The sequence below is a fragment of the Equus przewalskii genome, chromosome 21, assembly GCF_037783145.1.
Source record: "Equus przewalskii isolate Varuska chromosome 21, EquPr2, whole genome shotgun sequence".
Lineage (NCBI taxonomy): Eukaryota > Metazoa > Chordata > Mammalia > Perissodactyla > Equidae > Equus > Equus przewalskii.
In genome coordinates, this window is record NC_091851.1 from 23,844,373 (window position 1) to 23,867,748 (window position 23,376).

Genomic DNA, 23,376 nt, shown 5'->3' on the forward strand with positions numbered 1-23,376 from the left:
TGTGGCCTGGGCTTCCTCACAGCACGGTGACTGAGGTCTGCGGGCAAGCATCTCCAGAGAGAGAGAGTAGACGCTGTGTCCTTTCAACGACCCAGCCTCAGAAGCCACAGAGCATCACTTAGGTTGGGCCATATTCTTCAGGGCAATCACCAGCTTTCCCACCCTCCCCACTCCCTGCTTCAAAGGAGAGGGAACATAGGTCCCCTTCATTCTGGCCCTCACTGCGAGGAGTGTCAGTAATACTGTAAGAACATGTGGGACAGGATAAATACATACTGTGGCATCTTTGGAAAGTGCAATCCACCATCCTCATCCCCTCACCAGAGTGTCAGAGAGCTAGTTTAGATGACAACCATTGCTCATAATCCTAGCTCTATCCTTACCCACTGAGTGACCTTGGGCAGAGTATTTCACTTCAACATCTTCATCTGTAAATTGGAGTTAATAGTGCATGCTTCTCTTGGTTGTTACAAAGACTTGATTAAGTGAAATGGCGAGGAAAGGCCCTAGCGAGGGCACTAGTGCAGAGCAGGCCCTCAGTAAATGGTGAGGCTCCTTCAACCGCTTCCACCAATGGAAGGTCACACCATCGTGTGGGCTCCGAGGCCGGTCTGCCTTTGAATTGTAACTCTGTCACTTTCCAGCCACATGACCTAGGGCAAGTCAGTCTGTCTCCCACACCCCATTTCTCCCCCCATAAAACAGGCACATTAATAGCACTTGTCTCGTAAGGTTCTCGAGAATGGGGGAATGCAGACCAAGTGCTCAGCACAACGTCTGGCACATAACAAGCTTAGGAAACGCCAGCTGTTATTAGGACTCCGTGTGCAGAGGAATTCACTGCGCATTTACAAAGTACTTTTCTATCCAGTGTTGTGTTTTTCTCTTAAGAGGAAGGGCAAGCAAAAACATGCCAGTTTTTACCAACAGAGAAACTGAGGCTCAGAGAAATTGAGTGGTTCGATTAAGCCACATAGGAAGTGATGGTGACGACCAGATGAGATGCCAGGCTCCTGGATCCCAGATCCACGTTGCCCTGTTGACCAACAGTTGTTCTCCACAGGTGCCTAGAGTGAACCCCGGGATGTTGTGGGCTCTCCTCTTCCTTTGGGGCTTGCTTAGCACCAGCCATGCTCAGTTTGGAGGTTCCAGTTCTCAAATAGGTAAGTCATCCCATCCTTCTAGGCAGCTCCTTCCGAGGAAATTTCAGCAGAAGCAAATTCGCCTCTGTTGGACAAGCTGGCCCCTGTCACCAAGACTGGCTTATTGGAAGTACTTAGATTTGCAAGTGATAGGGGAGACACCTGGGGGCACTGTGCTTTCCCCAGAGGTTCCTACTCCCTCTTGGGTCAGCTTTTGGTGTCTAGATCATATATTTAATTCAAACCACACATCACTTCTCTGCTGTCTCAGAGTCTTTCAGTCTTACATCGAGTTTCCGGGGAAATCTTTCCAGCCGTAATCTCTGATGATCTGAGTCCCATGGCATTGCAGGGGAGAGAATAACCAGCTGCCCGGGATCCACATATCAGACTTACAGCTTCCAATCTTTGGAAGAAGGAATCTTTGGAAACCACTCATGTGCTGCAAGTTCCAGCCTGGCCCGTATTTTCTCTGAAGATTTCTTATCTGGAGCCCGACTCCTGGTACCATTTCCTCAATTTCTGTCTTAGGGATTGTTTCGTTGTAAGGAACAGAAGCCTCCTCTATCAAGTAGTTGAAAAGAAAAAGGTTTATAAAAAGGGGAGAGAGGTTGTCTCACTGATTTCAAAGTTCAGAAGTCCCCTGGGCTCGCAGGGCACTAAAACCAAGATCTGGAAGCTGTCAGCAACGAAGGCAGCTACACCCCCCATGAGGCCACAGTGCTTTTTTCTGTTTCTCAGAACATAACTGTATCATTTTCTTTCTTCCCCCATGGATGGCCTAAATGTGGTCACCTTGCGTCTGACTTGTCATTGCCTCCTGGATCAAATGCTCAAAAAAATCCAGTGAGAGATTGAATCTCAGTTCTAAATTTGCAAGAGTAATCCTTATCCTGCTTCTAGGGCATGGTCACAGAGCTGACTCAGAGCTGAGCTCCTCATTCCTCTGTCTCCAGTGGGAAGGTGTGGCCTTGGACTCATCCACGTGTCTCTGTCCCAGCAGGCAGTAGAAGTGGAGGTCTCCTGGGCAGTGGAGGTCTGTTGGGCACGGGCCTGCTCAAGAATGGCAGGGTGCTTGGCAATGGTGGTGTGCTTGGCATGGGCCTTCTCAGTGGAAGTGACCAACAGGCTGGGGTCACCAGCAGTCATTCGAGTAGCAGAGGAGCTGCACGTTTCTACGAACAGAGCTCCCCTGAAAATGACTGGGAGTACATTTATCTGAAGGACTCTGACATGGAAGACATCGCTGAGTACAGCACCCAGCCCAAGAAATCCAGGATGCTCCCAGCCCTGCCCAAGAAACTCAACCTGCTGACCACACCCCCAGTGAGAATCCACGTGACCGAGCATGTCACTATGGGTAACCCTGGTCAAAGTGAGATGAGTGGTCAAGGCTTTGCTGACAAAAATGATGTGATCAGCTGGGGATCCTTAGTGACTCCCCCTGGACAGTTTGGTCAAGAGGGTATGAAGAGCCCTGGCTAGTCTGACCGCATGTCGTCAACCCAACCTGGCATTACCGGTGTGGGTGGCATGAGCGTCTCAGGCGGTGGTCATCCTGCAGATGCTTCTCTAGGAAGGGCTGCTCTATCTGGGGTTGTTACGCTCGGCAGTTATGACCAGTCTGGGGCTGGGTCATCTGATGGTTTTGGTCAACATGGTGAAAGGCCAACGTGTGATCAACTTGGGGCTGGGAAAACTGGTGGTTTGGGTCAGTCTGAGGCAGAGTTAATGAGTGGTCAGACTGGTGATAGGTCATCTAGTGATTATGGTCAAATTGGGAGTAGGTCATCTGGTGGCTATAGTCAAACTGGGGATAGGCCATCTGATGGTTATGGTCAGCTAGGGACTGGGTCATCTGGAGGGTACGGTCAGTCTGGGGCAGAATCAATAAATGGTCAGCCTGAGTCTGGGTCATCTGGGGGTTTGGGTCAATCTGGGGCAGGGTCAATGAATGGTCAGACTGGTGATTGGTCATCTAGTGGTTATGGTCAAACTGGGGCTGGGTCATCTGGGGGCCATGGTCTCTTTGGGACAAGGTCATTTGGAGGGTATGGTCAGTCTGGGTATGGATCATCTGATGGTTTGGGTCAATCTGCAGGGTCAGTGAGTGGTCCAACTGGGGATAGGTCATCTAGTAGTTATGGTCTGTCCAGGGCAGGGTCAACAAATGGTCAGTCTGGGTCAGGGTCACTAAATGATCCGTTTAGGACTGGACTTTCTGGTGGGTATAGTCAATCCATAGCAGGGTTAATGGATGGTCAGCCTGGGTCAGGGAAAACTGGTGATTTGGGTCAGTCCGGGGCAGGGTTAATGAGTGGTCAGACTGGGGATAGGTCATATAGTGGGTATGGTCAAATTAGGACAGAGTCATCTAGAGGTGGTGGTCAGTCTGAAGCAAGGGCAATGAATGGTCGTCCTAGGCCTGAAACATCTGCTCGTGACAGTCAGTTTGAGGCAAGATCATCTGGAGGATATGGCCAATCTGGGTACGGTTCATCTAGTCATTTCAGTCAATCTGAGACTAGATCGATGACTAGACTGGACCAGTCTACAGTTGGGTCATCTGATGTGTTGGGTGAGTCTGGGGTTGGGTCAATGAATGGTCAGCTTGGGGCTGGACCATCTGATGGCCATGTTCAATCTGGGGCTAGGTCATCAGGAGAAAAAGCTCAGCTTGGAGAAAAGATATCTAATCATTATATTCATTCTGGAGCTGCCCCATCTATAGATTCTGGTCAGTTTGGGGCTAAGTCACCTAATGGTCATGGTCAGGCTGGAGCTGGGTCATCTGGAGGTTATGATCAACTTGAAGCTGGAGTATCTTTTGGCTATGGTCATTCTGGAGCTAGGTCACGTAATGACTATGGCAAGTCTGAGGCCAGTTCATCCTCAGGTCATGGCCAGTCAGGACATGGCATCCTTGGCCCCTCTGGTCCCACTGGCGAAGCACAATCTGGAAATCTTGGCCACATGGGAAACTCACGGGATGTCGGAGCTTCCCAACACAGGAGTCCAGTCAATGACAGTGCACTGCCTCCCCCAGTTCAACAAGGAGGAGGTGTCGAAATGGGATCTGGAAGCCCTCTCGGCCAAACCAATGCCCTCAACAAAGACCTACTGGCCCAGGAAGGGCTGCTGGGAGCCATCATTCTCAACAACCAGAATCTGATCAAGGAGAGGGAAATGTTACTTAAGATCCTCCTGGGCAGCAGGACCTCACCTGCTGGCAAAGATCACCTCCTGGAGGCAGCTGGGTCATTGGCTCTGGAGGGCCTGCTCTGGAAGGGTTCTCTCAGGGGCCTCTGTGGCCATGGGAGTCTTGTTGGCATCAACGATGTTCTGAAGAACACAATTCCTTTTGGGAAACTCAGCAGCTGGTAAGTTTGAGTCCTTTAGCAATAAAATAGCTCCCCAAAGCATTGATTAGTGAAGATTCCAGGTATTTGAAAGATATCACTCTGCTCTGTGAGTGTCAGAGTCTCACTTACTGGTTTAGAAAGTTGATATTGAAAAGACAGCGTAGGACACCACTTCCTCCTCCAAACTGTCAACCCACCACCCAGCATTCCCCCATTATGGCTTCATCCCTTGGACTTCAAGCCCCTACTGAATTACAAATAGCACTGGAAAGGGGAATAGCAGAAGCCCGTCCCAGCTGACACCTTAATTATTATTCAATATCCCGATGATTAAAATAGCATTTTTGTTGTAAGCTAAGATCATAGTTTCCAACTGACACTTTGGATTTGATCTCTTCATTTTCCTTTAGTATCTCAATAAAGTGAAAAAATCTGTTACTGGCTAGTGCTTTTCTTCTGTAGGTTTAGTAGAAATGAGATTTGGATGGAAATCTGGGTGAAGGATGAGAGGGCCAGGATGGAGAAAAGGCTACCCTGCAGTTTGAGCGTTGAGCAGAGAAGACTGGGCATTTCTGCTTTTTCAGTTCTCTGCCCCTTCTGCAGGTTCAAAATTATTGACTTTGATATTGTCCAGGTATCATGGAAGGTCCATCCTTTATCTAACCTCCAACTGGACTTTCAGACCAGATTGACCATCAATTTCCCAGGGTAAGTAACTTGCTCATGGCTAGAGAAGGGGCGGTAGAAGAGAATTCCTGGAGATAGCGGGCAGTTTTTAAACAATCGGCAAAATGTCCTTGGCTGCTGTTAGCCTTGGCCGGGAACTCTTGATAGTATCTGCCTAAACACATCAGCTTCTTAGAGATGGCTGGTAAGAGTGTGAGAGTAAATCTATTATTTTTATGCCATTTCGCGTGCTTTGTTTTAACAAACTGGGGGAAAAATTAAAGTATAACCCTAAATTCACAATCCAGAGACAATGACTATTAACATTTCAGTTTGCTTCTTTCCAGACTTTTTTCAGCACCATTTTGAAGGCCAATAAATATTCCAACGCATTGACGCACCCTGATACATTTTAACCATTCTTCTGTTGTTTGATACCTGGGTTTTCCCAATTTCCACTCTTGTAAATAGCTCTGAGATTAATATCTTGACTTTGTTCATCTCTCTGATTATTTACTTAGAAATTCTCAGAAGTGTAAATTATAGCTTTGGATAAGTATTGCCAAATTGTACTCCAAAGAGATGATGATGGTGATAAAACATAACTAATGTTATTGAATGCTTGATGCATTCCAGGCACCATGCTAAGGACTATTATGAATTACCTCATATGTTCCTCTCTGTAACCTTAGAAGGGAGGTACCACTGTTATGCCCGTTTTACAGAACAGAAAACCAAGTCAGAGGTTAAATTGAATTGCATGTGTGTGTATGTGGATGTGCATATAAGATCTCTGGAAGAAGGCATGAAAACATCAGCAATGTGTTCACTCCCGTCCCCACGGGGTTGCTGGGGTCATCGGTGGGAGGCAGGTTTTCACTGCGCACTTTTTCTATCTTTTGAATCTTGGGCCATGAAAATGTATTTACCTATTCAAAAATAAATTAAAGCAAAGCATTCCACTTAACTTACTTTTTAAAATATGTATTCAAAACCAAATTAAGTTGAAAATACACACTGAACAGCAGGCATCATCTTTTTAAAAAACATGTGTGTGGGTCAGCTCTCTCACCCACAAGTGCCAGTGCCCGTCTCCAAGTGTGAGGGAAGCCTTTCGAACAGCTCCAGACCTTTTCTCTGTGGCTGGGCAGGGGGGTTGCCTGTACTGCAGAGGTGGAGAAGAAGAGCCCAGAGACTCACCCTGGGCCCGGGCTGGGACCCAGAGTGCGTGCTGGCCGCGACTCCCGAGGTTCCTCTTGGTCAGTCCTCCCTCTGGAGGTTCCTGGGAGCTTGGCTCACACAACCTTCCTGCTGTGTGTCTAGACTGCTCAGCTTCCTCAGTGGCTCCACGTTGGATGTGACCATCGAGGCCTCCTTAGCACTGCCCCAGACCAGGTCCGGCCAAGTCTCACTCACTCTGCTGAACTGCCAGCCCGTCTTCACCAGGATCCACAAGCAAGCGGGGTAGGTGCTGCACAAGGAGGGCTCAGAGCTGTGCAGGGCACAATTGGGGAAGGTGCCATGAGTGGTTGCCAGGCTCTCTGGGGGCCACAGCCAGGACACCAGCAAACTGTACCACCAGAACATCTCTCTTCTCCCTTCGACCTCTGCCCGAGTTTCTGTCCTAGGGAACTTAAGTTTCTAAACAGAAGAGGATAGCTTCTCGCTAGAAGCGCTCATCTTCCATGGAAGTGGTTCTGCCAGAGTGTTGCATGGCCTCTTGTCTGTGCTCACATAGCGAGATCCTGGGCAGGATCTCTGTTATATCACTTCTCATGCTATGTTGTAATTGAGTACCTGTGCCTCTGTGAGCTCTGTGGGAGCAGAAGCTGCCTTTTTATGTTTATCATTCACTTGTTCATTCATTTATTCAATAAATATTGAACCAGCCACTACAGGGTTGTTCCTGGAGATACACTGGAGAGCAAGACAGAGAAGGATGAGTACATGGTTGGATGGGTAGATGAATGGGAGGATGGATGGATGCATGCATGCATGAACAGATGATGAGTGGATGGATGGAAGGATGCAAGGATGGATGGGCATATGGTGGAGAGATAGATTGAAAGGTGAAAAAGTAAACTGATGGATCAAAAAGACTTCATGGACAACCCTGAAAACCTAAGCTTGGTTCACTACATGGGGTCTAAAAATGCAAGCTTACTTAATTTAGGAGCAATGAGTTAAGGGTAAATCAGTTTCTGTACCACTATATTTCAGACCATTCTCTAAAAAGGTGTCCAGAGGCTGGGCTTGGAACTCAATCACCGCCTAATCAATGATCTCCAAGGTCATTTATTTCATGGTTGATAGGAACACTGTAAGTCCCAGATGAGTGCCACAACTCAGGAGTGCTACAGTTCAGTTTCATCATGGCTTTAAAAAGACACCTTGAGAACCCAACTGCATGGTCTCTGAGATCCTTTCCAGATTCTAGATTCTGAATTCGATGCCTTAGGACAGAGGTCACAAACTCAAATGCCTATTAGGGATAGGAAATTGGCATAACTAGTAAGTAGGTCTTAGTTAAGAGAAATACAACATACAAGTTTAATTCAATTATAGAGAGTAATAGAGAGTGGTGGGGACTGTGGCAAACTGGACAGCATGTGTCTTATCTGAAGAGGGCAGCTCCTCTTTGGCTCTAGTTGACGATGGCCATGAGGGAAGGTGGGTCCAGTCTTGTTAGTTTTCTGTATTTTAAAGAGAAACTGGAAATTTTGACTTCTGTGTAAAGTTTCCTGATTTTTAATTGTGAAACTCACTGTAAAATTTTAAAAGACTGTCCTTGCAAAAGAAAACACACCTGTAAGCCTCATTTGGCCTGCAACCTGCCATTCTGCAACCTGCCCTATTGTAGAACATGCCCTCTATGTGCCTTAAATCAAGTCACAAAGAATGTAAAACATACCATCTGTTTATGAGGTGGCAGGTGCCCTATCGATGATTGGCTGAATATCCTGCAGCCCATCTCTTTCTTTCACTTACTGAATCTGCACAACAACTCTCTTTTGCACATTACACACAAGAGGCACACAGAGGTTATGTAAATTAGACAAAGTCACATAGCCAGGAAGTAGCGGAGATGGGATTCAAGCAATTTTTTTTTTTTTTTTTAACTATGATGGTACTTTGAGTGAATATATGCCAAGTGCTTAGACTAGTCCCTGGAGCGGAGGAAGCATTTTATAACTATTAGCTATCACTGCTGTTGTTTCAAATGTCCCTGTTCCCCTTCCCAGCCTGCTCTCTGCCGTGAGAGAAGTAATGCTGGAACGGATCCTGCAGAACTCCTTACCCAACGTGGTGAGTTCAACACAACGGGCCAGGGAAGAGCCTGAAGACTAGCTGGGGAAGGCTTTGCAGCTGGAGGTACAGAGGTGCAGCTAAGGTAGGGACAGGCAGGCACGGCAGGCAGTTTTATCCCTGGGTTCTCCAGCCTCCCAGCGCTTTGCTGCCCTGTCCTTTGTCCAGGTCCCTGCTGCCAGGGAAGGAGGAGAGAAATGGACATTTACTGCGGGACTAATGCGTGTTGAGTAGCTTCTAACTGTGAAAGAGGGAGATTTGTGTCATGTTTATAAAAGACTCTTATAGAATCAACCAGTTTTGCATGACCAGTCAGAGGCTGGGCTGGGCTGGAAGGGTGGCCAAGTCTCCTGCCACAGATGCCTCTGCTCATCTGTATTTCAGCTGTGCCCAGTGATCCAATTTTGGTTCTACATCATCAATCAACAGTTGAGCATTCTGAAAAGTAAGTTATGTTATTGGCCTGAGCACTGTTCTCTTGCTAAGACTACTGCAGTATCCACCTGACTCATTCCTGTATTCTCCTTTTCATAGCTTCCAGAGAGATTTTTCTGAATTACACCTCTGATCAGAATTTTCTGTAGCTGCCCATTACTGTTGATCAAGTTCAAACTCCTAAGGCTGGCAGTCAAGGTTTTTTGGGCAACTGCTCCAGCTGTGTTCTCCTCTGTCCCCCTCATGCTGCTCCAGCCAGCTGATCTCAGCCATCCCATACACTCCAGGCCCTTGTGAGACATCACAGCTTTGCTCCAAATGACTTCCCACACCCTCGTTCTGCACCTGGGAAATTCCTGCACTCCTTCAATGTGTGATTCCAATGGTTTATCTTCCCCAAAGCCTTTCCAGATCTCTCCAGGTAGAAGGACTCCCTCCTCAGGACGACCATGACATTGTGCACACCTCTCCATCACTTTTATCGTATTGTGCAGTAATTGTCTGTTTCTGGGCTGTTTCTTCCACTAGAACAGAAGCTCCTTGAGGGCAGGGGCTCTATTGTATTCTTTTTTGTATTTGTCTCATAGTTCCTAGTTGGGGCACAGTGTAGGCACTCCATATATACTTTGTTGGAGTATGAACTGGAGATGAAAGGGAAGAACATGGATGGATGGGACAAAAGACAGAAGTATGAATGAATGATAAAATGGAAAAATGGAAATATGTATGGAAGAACATATGGATAGATGGATGGATGAGTGGATGGATAAATAAAAGGAAGTATGGACAGAATACTATGGAAGAAAAGAATGGAAGGAAGGAACAATGGAAGAAAGGGAATTTAGGTGGGTGGATGAATAGATGGAAGGATAGAGGGAAGGTGGATAAAATGATGGAAGGACATAAGAGAAGCTGGAAAGAAGAAGGTGAATGGATACGTGGATGGATGGAGGGGAAGAAGAAGGAAAGGAAGGAAGAATGGATAAAATAATGAAAGCAAAGAAGGAAGAAAAGATGGCTGGATAAAAGGATGAATAGAAGAAAGGGTACATATATGGATGGATGAGACAGTGGATGAATGGAAGATAGAAGGATCTATTGCTAGGCGTGTGGGAAGATGGCTAGACATGTGCATAGATAATATATAGATTAATTGAGTGAAGGAAGAAAAAAAGGAAACTGTAGAGAAAGATAGAGGATGGGTGGATGAAAGGAAGGGAGGGAGGGAACATTAGGTGGATGGGTGGGTGGATAGGTGGGAAGATGAGTAGAAAGATGATGGTAAGGCAGGCAACAAGGAGATATGGATGGATGGATGGATTACTACCTGCCAAGCTGAGAATGCTCCTCTCTCTTCTGCTAGAAGATGGTAGGGCTTTGGAGCTACAACGTCTTTTCCAACCACTTTGGAATCATCTCCTTCTTCTGGATGAGTCTACGTATGACAGGGACAAATGAATGAGTTCTAGGAGTCTGTGTTTCTTGATCTCTCCTCCTCTCGTCCTCCCTTCCCATTGCCACCTCTCTCTCTCCATCAGATGTCCCCTCACTTGGGTCATTTGGGAACCTCCACTCTGCTCTGTCCCGAGTGCCCCTGTCGTCTGAGCAGCATCACCGCCTGGACTTTCAGGTACGAGCAACTAGTTGTCTCCTGAGGAATCTTCTGAGATTAGCCATGCTTTCACCTCTGAGACTAGGTCAGTGGTGGCCCCACCCCACCACTCACTGGAGTCTCCTCAGCCGGGCAAATGTGCCCATTAGCTGTCCGATCAAGAGAGGCTCATGTGCCATGGTTTTGGAGCCGAGTCCAGGCTCAGCTGGTGGTCTGTGTGACCTCGAGCAAGTCTCCTTCCTTCTCCATGCCTCAATGTTCTCGTCTATCAGATGAGGATGATTATCATACCCACGTAAAGTTATCATAGATCATCACTTCCAAGACACAGCTTTCCCCGACATTGTAACATTTCTAAAATTGGCACGTGTCTTATATTCAACGGTGTGCCATAGTTTAAGTTCCAAATTTTCTTTGTGGCACATTAAATTGTATCTTAATCAATGGTATCCCAGCATGCATGAAATATAGTATAATGATTAGATGAGAAGAGGTCTGGTTATTCATCCAGCACAGAGTAGGAACTCAATAACTAGCGGTTTATCCCCTTTATCCTTGATTTAAATATTTAAAGCAAGCGATCAAGTTAGTTACTTGGCATCACAATACATGGGGGCCCAGACTGGGGAGGGGTGGTCCACGGTGGCCTCATCCACATCCTTCCTGTCCCAGCTTCTTCTATGCATTAATGTGATCCTGCCAGGCCCCCTGACTCAGGGCAAGTCCTGAATTATGAGGAATGTGCTTTGTTCCTCAAAATAGGATCTTCTGGGACCTTGGGACCAACAGCCCCGTGGCCTCCCGGCACTCAGCTGTCCAGGGTCAGAGTCGAGAGTCCAGACTTTAGGACCAGCTCTGCTACCAGCTCACTGTATGACTCGGGCAAAGCTGTTCACATCTCTGAGTCTCCTCTTCTTTGTCTAGAATCCCTGTTGCAAGGTTGTTGTGAAGATTGAGAGGCACAGCCTGGCATACAGTAGGTGCTCAATTAATGTGGGTTTTCTGGTTTTTCCCAGGACAAACACTTGCCGGCTTCTTTTATTAACTGGCTGATTGAAAGTAAGTTTTTTCTTCTCATACCCATCCCCATTGTCCCCCATCTGACCCTCCTCTTCCGTGTTGAATAGTCCTTTCTCAAAGGTCCTTGGGGCCACGGAGAGCCCCCCGGAAACAGAATCCACGCATGGATGGGTATTGAGCGCTAAAGCCAGGTTCCTGCGTTACAGTGAGGTTCCTGAGAACACGGTGATTACTGTCACAGTGGGATTCCAGGCCACCCTATTCCACGGTGATTCTTGGTCCAGAGAGGTTTCTGGAGGAGCCCGTCCGCAGTGCTCAGGGGCAGAGCGGCGTCTCTGGACAGCCTGCTCCGCAGGCGTCAGTGTTGAGGGGGAGCTCCCACTAATCTCCACGGTGAAGAGTTTCGTCACGAGATTCCTGGGGTCAGTCACTCTAGAACGATTCACCTTTTAGTGAAATTGCTGAAATTTTTACTCCATAAGGATCATGCTGTGCGATTGCTGGGCTATCCCACCCCGTGGGGGGGACTATCACAATGGGGTTCCTAAAATATACCACTTCAGAGTCAGTAATTGGAACATTTCGTTCCACAGTGGAGGTACTACCGCTAGGTTTCTGGGTTAGCCCTTTCCCTTTGTATTAGAGTGAGGCTGTTCTTAGTGTTATGGTTAGGTTTCTAGGCTATCCCACTTTATGGGGAAGAGCACTGTGGTGAGATTCCTGGGATATTCCACTACACAATTGAGAGAAGCTTTCCAGCAGAAGCAACTGATTTCTGAGTCTTAAAGGACTTTAAAAAAAATCATTGCATTTCCATTCTATTTCCCACACCCTCTAAGCCCTCTGTGGGGGGCGGGGGTGGAGGTGGACAAGGGAGCAGAGCTGTCCTGGGCAATCTTCTGGACTGTCATCACAGCCTGCCTCTGGCCATGTCTGCCTCTCTCTCGCTTTCTCACTCAGATTGGGTCCCAGGCAGGAGGCAGAGGAGGAAATGGGACCCCCTCAGGCAGGAGGGGCAGCCTACAGTCTCCCTGGGGAGCCTGTGAGTCCTCTTGCTGCTTCCCTGGGAGGTCTCCATGATTGTGGTGAAAGCTGAGAAGATGACCAAAAGGAGCCTGAGTTCAAATCCTGAGACCTGGGTTCAAATCCAGTTCAGCTACCAGTTCTCTGGGTGACCTTATGCCAGTCCCGTCCTCTCTCTGGGCCTCTCTTCTCCCATCTGTAAAATATGCATAGTCTCCAAAGGCCTTTCCCTTGATGATGAGTGTCAGGGAAATGAGAGGGGACAAGACCACAGGCCAGAGGAGGCTCTGGAAAACCCGTGGCCACTGCAGGTCTTTCTCATGGTGGCATCTTCTCTTGTCTCTCTTTGCTGTCAGTTGCAGAGACCCAGTGGTCCTCTTATCTGTAGGATCAGTGTAGGACCCCTGCCAGGACTACGGTAAGGATGTTTAACCCTGGAGAGTCACTCTGGAACTCTCTGACCCCATCTCGAGGGACTGTCACTTTGATTTACCCACCAATGTTCTCCCACAGCCAAACCACAAATAGTCCCTTCATTAGCGCATGGGTTTGGAGATGCTCAAAACTGGTGCGATGGAGTACCTCTCCGGGGTAGATATTTCAGCGTGGGGCTGACTGAGGCAAATGGGCCTCTAAGAACCGAACCAAAGGAACGCTGCTCTAATGGAGGAAGGACCAGCAATGACGGTCCCTCCCCCTTCCTGCAGTTGGTCTGATTTACAGCCTAGGGTTTGAGGATTCTTGAGGACCACTGAAGCTGGGAGGCTCCATCCAACAGGGTGATGGCATTCCAGTAAGGTGCGTAAGACCAGGCTGCAGGACTGGCTGTAAGCCATCTAGGACTCAGACGTGAAGCTCCCTGTCGCCCTGTAACGCTGCATCCCCACTTCCTGCTCCACTGTCCTCTGCCTTCCTCTCCTGTATAAGAAATTTGCTCTAAAATCCCTTTTTCAGTGTGTAAGTAACACTTCAGGATCTGCCCGGAAAAGATAAAATTGAAGAATAACAGCAGAATTCCAGAAGGTCAGAATCCTGGCCTCAGAGGCCTTGGAACCCCAGGACCTTCCCAGTGGGTGGGAATGAGCAGGAATGTCGGGCCTGCTGACCCCACGTAATTGAAGCCCCGGACCCTTGTTTTACATGAAACTCTCATGATGCTGTGTGGGTTTCGTGGGGTGGGTGGACGCTGTCGCGGCTCTTTGGCGCGACAGTGAAGGGCATAGGCTTTGGGGTCAAGTAGACCTGAGTTCAAATCCTGCCCTTTTACTGGTTCTCTGAACCTCAGTTTCCTCTTCTGCAAGATGAGAGTGCAGATATAATCTATCTTACAGGGTAATCCCCACCCCACACTCCCCCACACACAGCGGCCAAGCCGGGGGAGCAACAAGAACGCAGGGGCAGGCTCCAGGCGAGGTCTGGGGGTTGGTGATGGAGGCGCAGTTCCCAGACTCCACCACAAGGTGGAGCCATGACCCTGGTAATCTGTGTTTCTTACACAGAATATGAAGATATTTGTATAAAGCAGCATATTTTATGCCAGGTATTGTGCTGGGAACTTGGCTTTCATGATCCTGTTTAGTTTTCAAAACCATCTCTCAAGGGCGGTATTATTAGCTCCATTTTATATATGGGGAAACTGAGGCTCAGAGAAGTGATAATGACTAAATGTATGGGCTGGGGAGTCAGAACTCTTGGGATCAATTCCCAGTTCTTAGGCCTAATAGGATGCTTAACCTTTGTGTGCCTCAGTCTCCCCACTTGAAAAATAGGGCTAATAATAGCTATGACATTGTGATAGTTAACAGACCTTGGCTATTTGTTTGTTTTTATCCCATGGCCAGCACTGTGCTGGGCACCTCACGTGGATCATTTCCTGGGGGCCTCACAACACCCTGGGAGGTGGCTCTTAATATACCTGTGTTGCAGATGAGGAAACTGAGGCTCAGAGAGGCTAGCTGCCTGGCCCATTTCTGCTGGAAGGAGGCAGAGCGAAATTCAAACCCAGGTCTGCTGGCAGAGAGGGAGGAGGTGGGGATGTCCAGGGCCTCAGGGAACGGTGATCCCATAGGCTCTTCTCCTGGCCTACGACTGCTCTGCCGTGTCCTTGCTGAGTCCCCATGCTGCTCTGGCCTCAGTTTCCCCAGTAGTACCACAAGGAATTGGAATGCATGAAGCCGAGCCCTTTTGCCACCCCCTGGTTCTATGACTCTGCCCTGGGGAGAAACTCACAGTGTGACAACCAAAAGACCACACCCTGGAGGTGCCAGGGCCGGGGCATGGGGAGGCTGCAGTGAGAGGAGGGCCCCAAGCTCCCAGGAATCTCCCCATACCCTGCACCGAGACCCCAGAGCTCGGTCCTCTCCAGGCCTCCCTCGTGTCACGTGGACTGATGGCCTGAAGACACACCAGCTGTGGGGGCTCACAGGGCCGCTCTGGCTCGGGGACACATGAGACAGCACTCATTTTTTCAACCTCCTGTTGCCGGCACTGTCTCCGTGGACAACCCGAGGGTCACTGTAGGCCTGGAGGAGAGTCACGTGGAGCCAGATGGGGGGACAAAGGAGGGAGAAAGGAGGGAAGTGGAGCTGCCTTTGGTGTTCTCCCCAAAGTATCTGCGGGGCCCACAGCACCTGGTGTGCTTGGTCCAGCAGCAAACAATCAGGCAGCAAAGACATCCAGGTCACATTTGATGTGAATGTGATTTACACAAATCTGCAATAGTGTCCTGCAAAATATTAACGAGGTTTCACATTGTGAGCAGAAAGTTAATGTTTCTCACTGTTAAGAAGGCACAAGAAAACGAGTTCCAGTCTCTCCCTTCTTAGGATGAATCGAGGTCCCTCCATCAACGCCCCACTCCCTCCAGCTCCCCGCTTCCCTTCTCTTCCCCTTTCCAGCCATGTCGCGCAGAGCTGTGCTTTTCACCCTTGAAGGTGCATAAGAACCATCTGGGGCCCTTATTAAAATGCAGGTTCTGGTGCTGTTGGTCTGGCTGGGGCCTGAGATTCTGCATTTCCTGCAAGCTCCCCAAAGAGGCTGATGCTACTGGTCCACGGGTCACCCTTTGAGCACCATGCTTGTTTGGGATACATTCAGCTCTTCACGCATCTGGTTTCTGCTGGTCATCCCACAACCCAGCCCTCACCAGGTCCTCAATGACCTCCGTGTTGAGGGAACCAGTGGACCCTTGTCAGCCTCATCTTACTTGACCACAGCATGACACTACTTCCTCCTCCTTGGAACCAGCTCTTCCCCTGGCCATGCTCCCCTGGCTGTCTTCATGCCCCTCTGACCATTGCATTTCTGCCTTCTTTGCAGGTATAATGTTTTCGTATTGGCCAGTCAGTGTATTCCTTCACTCCAGCCACAGTGATCGGTTCAGAGCTCAGCAAGTAACCCCCGCTGGGCCAATGGGGATCAGCCCTTGACTTTGGAGAGATACCCTCTTTCTGCTGGGATGTTAAGAGACATTGTGGGCCTGGAGCTGCTGGTGGCCGTTTCTGCCACCCTTTGTGAGTGGGGACTAAGTTTGAGAATGAAGACATTGAAGAAGGAAGCAGAACCAACTCAGGGAGAGAAGCAGAGTCCCAGAGATTCCTTGGAGCACTGGATTCAGCCATTCCTGAAAGTTACACGAGTCGAGGACTCCCTTTCACGTTTAAGTCAGTTTGGGTTGTGTTTTCTATTACAAGCAACCCGAAGAAACCTGGCAGATGCAATTGACAAACATTTCAGCTCATTCTGTGTCAGCCATAGCGGGAAACAAGAGATGAATCCCAGATAGACCTTGGCCTCCCAGAGTTGACAATCTTGTGTGTGTGTGTGTGTGTGTGTCTATAGGCAAGGAAGAGACCTGTTCAAAAACTGCAGGGCAGAAAGTGAAAAGGGCCAGCTAGTGGGTCCATGAGGGCTTCATAAAAGAGGCGCTGTGAAGGATGGGGAGATCCGTGGGGGTGTGACATCCTCAAACCTGGCTCTGGGCACTGGGAGGAGTTGATGCAAAGCGGATCCAGCAGGCTGGAGAAGAGGCCCCAGTAAGGGTCCAGAAGAGATGGGGAAGCCTGAGGGTGGTGGTGAGCAGAGGTCCCACGAGACATGAGCCCATGAGGAAAGGCAGGGAGCTCTGCTTTTTCCTGTGCACTTTCTCCTCCGCTTTTAGTTGAGTGGCCACCTTGTAAGGCTCCAGATCTCTTAGCATTCTCCTTTTTGTTTAATGTATCCCCAGTCCCTGCTAACGAGGGTTAGCACCTGATTTTGGAGAGGAGGTTCAGAAAGCTGACTCGCCTTGCCTAAAACCACACAGTTGGTCAGAAGCAGGGTCAGGATAGAGACCCTGCCCTGATTTCCCCCCTTAATCCTTACCCCAGGATGACACTGCTGAGTTATCTCTACGGAGCACTGACTGTGTGCCAGGCACTAGGCTAACTGCTTTCCAGGCTTAAATCTCATCTAACCCTCACACCAACTTTACAAATGAGCTAGCATGATCTCTATTTTGCAAATGAGGAATGGAGGCTCAGAGAGGTGATGTAACTTGCCTGAGGTCACACAACTAGAGCGCAACAGGGTTAGGACTCAAATTGAGGTCTGGTTAATTACCAAAAGGCCCTGAAGGACAAATATACTCAGAGCTACCCCAAGTTTGGCAATTCTGCCAACGTTTGTCTTCCATATTATCTGTCTCCGCCTACATCATAGTGTCATACCATTTCCTCTTTCAAGTCCCAAAGTGCTCAATTCAACCCAATTCAGTGTTTATGAAGGGCCTTCATCAGGACCAGGCTCTGTGCCCAGGACAACAGCTGAAGCAACAATAGGGAAAACTTGCATGGGGTATTCAAAGTACAGAACATTTTCAAGAATGTTACCTGCTTTGTGGAAAGTAATTGTCAGTGTGGTTGTTTGCCTCCACCCACTGCTGGTGGTGTCTGAGAGTAGACCCGCATATGAGTGCTCGCTGGGGCCCAGAGCCTGGCATGGGGCAGGGCGGGCATAGAATCTCCATAAACATGTGATGAATGAATGGATGATGGGATGAGTGGATGGAAGGAAGGATGGGAGAAGGGATGGATGGATGGGAGAATGGATAGATGGAGGGATGGATGGATAGAGGAATGGGAGAATGGATGGGTGGAAGGAAAGGTGGAAGAATGGAGGGAGGGATGGGATTTTGGATTTTTCTTGTTAGATTCTGGATCTCATCTCCTACATTTATCTATTCAACCAGTCAGTCTGCCAATTAACTCTCTTTTTCCACTTTAATTCAATATAGTATTTATTGGGACTCACCACAAGCCAGGCCCTAAGCTGGCTGCTGGGGACACAAAGATGACAGAGCCATGATCCCTGGTCTTTAAGGAGCCCCAATCTAGCAGAGGAGAAAGGGCTAACATGCCTTCCTCCAACCTACACACTTTTATGGAGTACTTCCTCTGACACAGACCTTGGGCTGGGTGATGCTAGGGAAACAGAGACAAGTCCGAGAGTTTCATGCCCTTGAAAGACTCACCCAGGCAGAGAGGGTGCCAATTACTAGGCTATAAGTGACAGTGCAATGTAAGCGGCTCAGAACATGGACTCTGGGACCAGGCTACCTGGGTTCAAATCCCAGCTCAGCCACTTACCAGGTGTATGACCCTGAGCTGTTCACTTTACCTCTCTGTGCCTCGGTTCCCTTGTCTATAAAATGAGGATAAAATAGTCCTTGCACCTGGTTGTTTGGAGGAGTAAATGATGAGAGCATGTTTCCCACTAGTCATGAGCTGATCGCAGTGGCCCATCTACTGCCCTGGAGGGTGGACCATCCCTGGGACAAGGACTGAGATCCATTGACTAACACAGGGCTTGGCACTCAGGAGGTGCTCAATAAATGGTTATCAAATTGGCAAGTGGTCCCAGCACAAAACAATGTACATTTGTTAAATGAATGAACGAATGAATGAACGAATGAATGAATGAAGGGACAGATAGATGGATGAGAAGTCCCATTCACTTCAGCAGGAGGATCTGGAAGATAACACAACGTGCAGGCGGACAAGAAGTCAAATTCTCGGAGATCAGCTAAGACCAAGGAGGGACTCAGAACTCGCTCACATCAAGGGGCCATTGACCTCATTCTTTTGCCCATTCATTCATTCACTCAGTCAGTCAATCAGATGGTCAGTCAACGCCAGTTAGCCAAGCCAGGTCCTGTGCTGGGCACTGGGACCTCAGAGATGAAGTGGTCCCTGCCCTTAGAGCTCTCCTGGTCTGGTGGGACAACTCACCTCTTCTCCCTCTCTCTCTTTCTTCTCCCTTCTGTCCTCCTCTCTCATTCTCCCCTCTATCCCTCCCTCCCTCTTTCCATGCTCTCTCCCTTCTTTCCTCCCACGAAAGTCTTTTGATTCCTGCTCTAGACCAGGCCCTGTGCCAGCTCTGGGGGACTCAAGGTAAAAAAAAGAAAAGGTGCCCAGACTTCAAGGGACTCGGGGAAGGAGTCAGACCCTTCCAACTGCAAGTGGAAATTTCCATAGAGACCCCCATCCAACCATTGGTCCATGGGAGGTAGCACCCCATTTTCCAGGGCTTGGACCAAGGGAGCTATTAACCTCAGTAGGTGTCCCAGACCCAGAGCCCGGGGCTGAGGAAAGTGCTCGAGAGCTGAAAAACACAAAATGCGTTACCTCCAAAATCAGAGAAGTGTCAACATTGCTAGAAGTCTAATTAAAGGTCTTGAGACTGTAACATTATCACAACTTTATTAATTGTTATATTTAGCAGTCATAAAATTGACAGCATGTTTGGAAACACTTGTTACTCTGATCTTTCTTATTTGGCAAGGATTCCTGAGTAGACTGTGTCAAACGGGGGCCTATATAAATCAGATGAATGATTTGTGCCCAACTGCTTTCAAAAGCAAAATGACCATCTTTTTATGGTAAAGTAAAGAAATTTTATTTGGTGGATGGGAGTTGGGTACACATCTATCCATCTGTCTTCGAGTAGGGGAGAGGGAGCCTGTGAGCAGAGTCTCATCGCAGCCCTACCCCCGCCCTCCGCAACCTCAACCTGGCTGCGCCCTCTCTGGTCTCAGTGGGTTGGATGACCTTCAAGGACCTTTCTGTAAGGGAGCTGAGCTGTGTTTGGAAAAAAGAGGGCAGCTCAGATGCCAGCTTGGAGCTTAAGGGCTGGGTCCACGTGACCAGGAAGCTGCCATGGCTGGGGATTGGCAGTTATGCCAAAGTAGCGTGTCCCAGGCCTGAGACAGTTAATCCTTAACACCTCGCTAGAGATTTTCAATGAGAAATGTGCCCCACGACCCTCATGGCTGAGGCCTTTGTCCCTGAAAGGCAAATATCTGCCATGCGAGGACACAGCTGGACCCCGGAGAGGGCGAAAGGGCAGAACCACAGGAAGCGCTCTCATGGCTTTCTCTCTGGGGTGATGCGGATGTGCTGCCTGGACCTCAGATGGCCCCTGAGAGTACCAGCCTCCCCACCCACCACCAAGGACACTCTGTGTGCCCGCATACCCATGTCCTGGAGGGTTTGTTTGGGCAGGAAGGGGCGCTGTTGCAGCCCAGTCTGTGCCAGCCCTGGACTGGCATCCTCTCATGGCACCATCACAGCAACTGCAGGAGCACTGAGCCCGACATTGGCACCCAGAGCACACAAGCGACAGACTTATGGAGGCCAGGGATACCTGAGGCCACACAGTTGAGGGAAAAGCCCACGCTCCAGCCACTGCAAAGACCTGGGGTCGCTGGGAACAAGGAGGGGCCGGCGAGAGAGAGAGGAGAGGTGGGTCTAAGGCATTGGAAGTGCAGGACGTCTGGCAGAGGGGGAGATGCAGGAACGTGCTGGCAACAGTGCTCTCCCTCGGGGAAAGCCCCCGTGGGCAAGGTCCCTGGTCTGAGTATGATGACAACCACTCTGTGGGCATGTGTTGAGTGGGGCACCCTTACGGCACTGGGCACACAGCAGGGGACAGACAGACAGAATCCCAGCCTGCTGGAGCTCCCATTCACTTGGGAGAACAACAGCAAACCCTTAGAGAGTGCTCCCCAGGGTTTCCACGTGTTAATGCGTGCCCTCATCCACCCGTTGTGCCCACTTTACAGGTGAGCAAGCTGAGTCTCTGAGAAGGTCAGGTCACAGAGCTCGTAAGTGGCAGAGCCAGGATTTGAACCCAGGCCTGTCGTGTTTTAAGTACTGCACACACTGTCCCTTGTCACGGTCCCAATTTCCCTGGCTCCCAAATGCTGTGCTAGGCCACTACCCACTACTACTTGTTGCAGTAGTAATAATGATGATAGCTATCATTCATGGAGCACCCTCCCCGGCAGGGCCCAGGCTGGGCTCTCTACTGAGATTTCCTCATTTGGTCCTCCCAGCAGCTCCTTAGAAGTAGAGATCATTCTAATTCTCATTTTATGGCAAAAAACAAAGGCTCAGAGAGGTTAGGACACTTGCCTGCTGTCACACAGCCAACAAGGGGAAAGGCTGGGATGCACACCCAAGGCTGACTCCAAGACCAAGCTTATAAGATACATAGATTAAAACGTGTGCAATAGGGAGAAATGCTTGTGCACGCTGTAATAAGCATTTATTGAGTGTCTCCTGTGTGCCATGTCCTGGGGATGATACCTTATGGCCTCAGAGAGGGGCTGGTTATCACCATGCCCAAGGAGCTGGTGGGATTCCTGCTCAGAGCAAGAGTGTGGGGTTGCCCCAGCTGGTGAGAAGGTAGCAAGCAGCTGCAGCCTCTCCTCACCAGTCTTAGGCCCCAGGGAGCCGCTGTCTGCGTATTCCCTTCATTTTGTGGTTAGGAAACTAAGACCTTGTGTGAGAAGGAGCCTCGTGCTTAGAGTCACAAAGCAGGTTGTTTGCAGAGCTGGGCCTGGAGTCCTGATCCGGGCTCCTCCTCCATCCCCAGCACCAGGCAGGTCCTGGAGTCCCACGGTCTGTGAACGTGCGGTGGAGGTGTGCCCATTGCCAGGCTGCAAGGCCCTTTGGGAGCCCCTGGTCCACACTGGCAGGCAGTGGCACTCCACTGGCCTGTCCTGAACTTGTGGCAGACATTGCTTATCTCTCGTTCCCCGCAAGCCCTGCAACTTCAGAGGGCTGATCCAGCCCCTGCAATCAGCGTGAGTTGTACAGGAGACCATCATTCTCTGACTTCCCTAACTTGGCCCAGGAGGGGAAACTGAGGCTCCATGAGTAAAGGCTCCTGCCAAGGGTCCTACACCAGCAGCAAGCAGGGCCAGAACTGGTGGATACCAGTATATTGAAGCTCTGAAGCCATTTCAGCTCATCGAGTCTTCACCACACTCAAAAATAAGAAGCGTAATTCCAGTAACTGAGTGTTAAGTATATTGGATGCACTGTCTCACTGAATCTTCTCAACAGCCCTGTGGGGGCAGGGCCATATACAGAGAGGGGGAAACTGAGGTAAAGAGAAGAGAAGTGACCAGAAATCAGCGTAATTACAATCTCTGTCATCATTGTTGTCACCGTGTGTGGAGGACCCACCACACACTGACCCTTTCACACACATTATCCTGCTTCATCGTCACAATGCGCCTGGGAGGTCACTCCTGATGCTAGTCCCATTTCACAGATAAGGAACCTGAGGCTCGCCCCTTGTCCAGGTCATTCAGCCAGCAACAGGCAGAGAGAGGATTCGAACCCAGGCCTGCCAAACCCCAGAGCTAGGCTCTGATCACCACCCTCAGAGTCCCCTTGGCACCCTTTAGATTTCCATTTTCCACTGGGATCTAGGAACTGGGGCCAACACCAGGTCTAAGGCCACTGCGTCACACTCAGCCCCCTGGGCGGTGTTCCTGGGGCGGGAAGAACTCTCATCACGAGATGTCAGCATAGCCCTCAGCTCTGCGCCCCACAACTGGAGGGAGAGGGGCCTCAGATGTTTGCGGAACTGGGTGCCAGGCAGCCAGGGAAGGGGGTCTGACGATGTTCCAAGGCCATCCGGCGAGGCTGTACTGGACTGGGCTCTCCGGGTCCCGGCCCCAGGCTTGGGGACCTGGGCTGCCGCCATCTCTCTGCTCTGGGCTCCAATGGTGGAACCGCAGTCAGGGTGAGGAAAGCTAGCGCCCAAGCCACCAGTCCTACCCCATCCTTCACCCTGGCCATGTCCCTGTGAAGGACAGGCCCACCAGGTCCTTGCTGAGTTGCAGGTGGGTGAGCAGAGGAGACAGAATGCCCTTGAGTCTCTGCCAGTGCTCCCAGCCTGATGCCAAGTGGACACCCTCTGGGTTTCCTGTAGCCTGTTCCGGGTTGACATGGGCCCAACGTACCCGGTGTTACAACCAACTCAAACAGCAGAGGCCGAGAGATAAACAGGATATTCAAGCCTGAGGACTGTCCTGCCCTTCCAGGTGGCCTCAGTTGACATGGGTAGAACCCAGATGCTCAGTTCCTGTCCTTGTGGGGTCTGTGCAAACCATGCCGCCTCTCTGAACCTGTTTCCTTAACCAGAAAATGGGGATCTCAAGACGTCCTCCCGGGGTTGTCGCGAGGACTCATAGTGAAAGTGCACCTGGAGCCCCAAGCCCAGTGTTAGGGCCACAGCAGCCACCAGGCACTCGCCTGCACCTACTGGGTGCTGGGTGTCGGGGTCAGAAGGACGCGACTCGCTGTTGCTCCCAGGTGGCTGCAAACTGGAGCAGCCGTCCTCAGTCTGGGAGGATGCAGATGTGGGTTTACTTCCCAGCTCTGCCCCTTCCTGTCCCTGTGGCCACGAGCAAGGCATCCTCCTCTTCTGAGCCTCATGCTCCTCATTCAAAAAATGGGGGCAGTAACACCCCCTGCGA

At 49.8% G+C, this 23,376-nt stretch overlaps 1 protein-coding gene across 1 annotated transcript; it reads left to right on the forward strand.

Moving 5' to 3' along the window:
• Nucleotides 1-3,911: 3,911 nt before the first annotated feature.
• LOC139078109 (uncharacterized) lies at nt 3,912-18,451 on the forward strand. Its single transcript, XM_070588544.1, has 6 exons — nt 3,912-6,634; nt 8,413-8,476; nt 8,861-8,921; nt 10,450-10,541; nt 11,540-11,582; nt 15,885-18,451. Exons 1-6 carry the CDS (start codon nt 6,219-6,221, stop codon nt 15,992-15,994), a joined length of 786 nt encoding a protein of 261 aa, XP_070444645.1. The 5' UTR covers nt 3,912-6,218; the 3' UTR covers nt 15,995-18,451.
• The last annotated feature ends 4,925 nt before the right edge of the window (nt 18,452-23,376 follow it).

Excerpts from the sequence above, each read along its gene's own strand:
- LOC139078109 (XM_070588544.1), top strand. The coding sequence starts at position 6,219 with ATGTGTGTGGGTCAGCTCTCTCACCCACAAGTGCCAGTGCCCGTCTCC. Across the intron at positions 6,635-8,412 it reads AGGATCCACAAGCAAGCGGG|CCTGCTCTCTGCCGTGAGAG; the intron begins GTAGGTGCTGCA and ends TCCCCTTCCCAG. Across the intron at positions 11,583-15,884 it reads TATTAACTGGCTGATTGAAA|GTATAATGTTTTCGTATTGG; the intron begins GTAAGTTTTTTC and ends CCTTCTTTGCAG.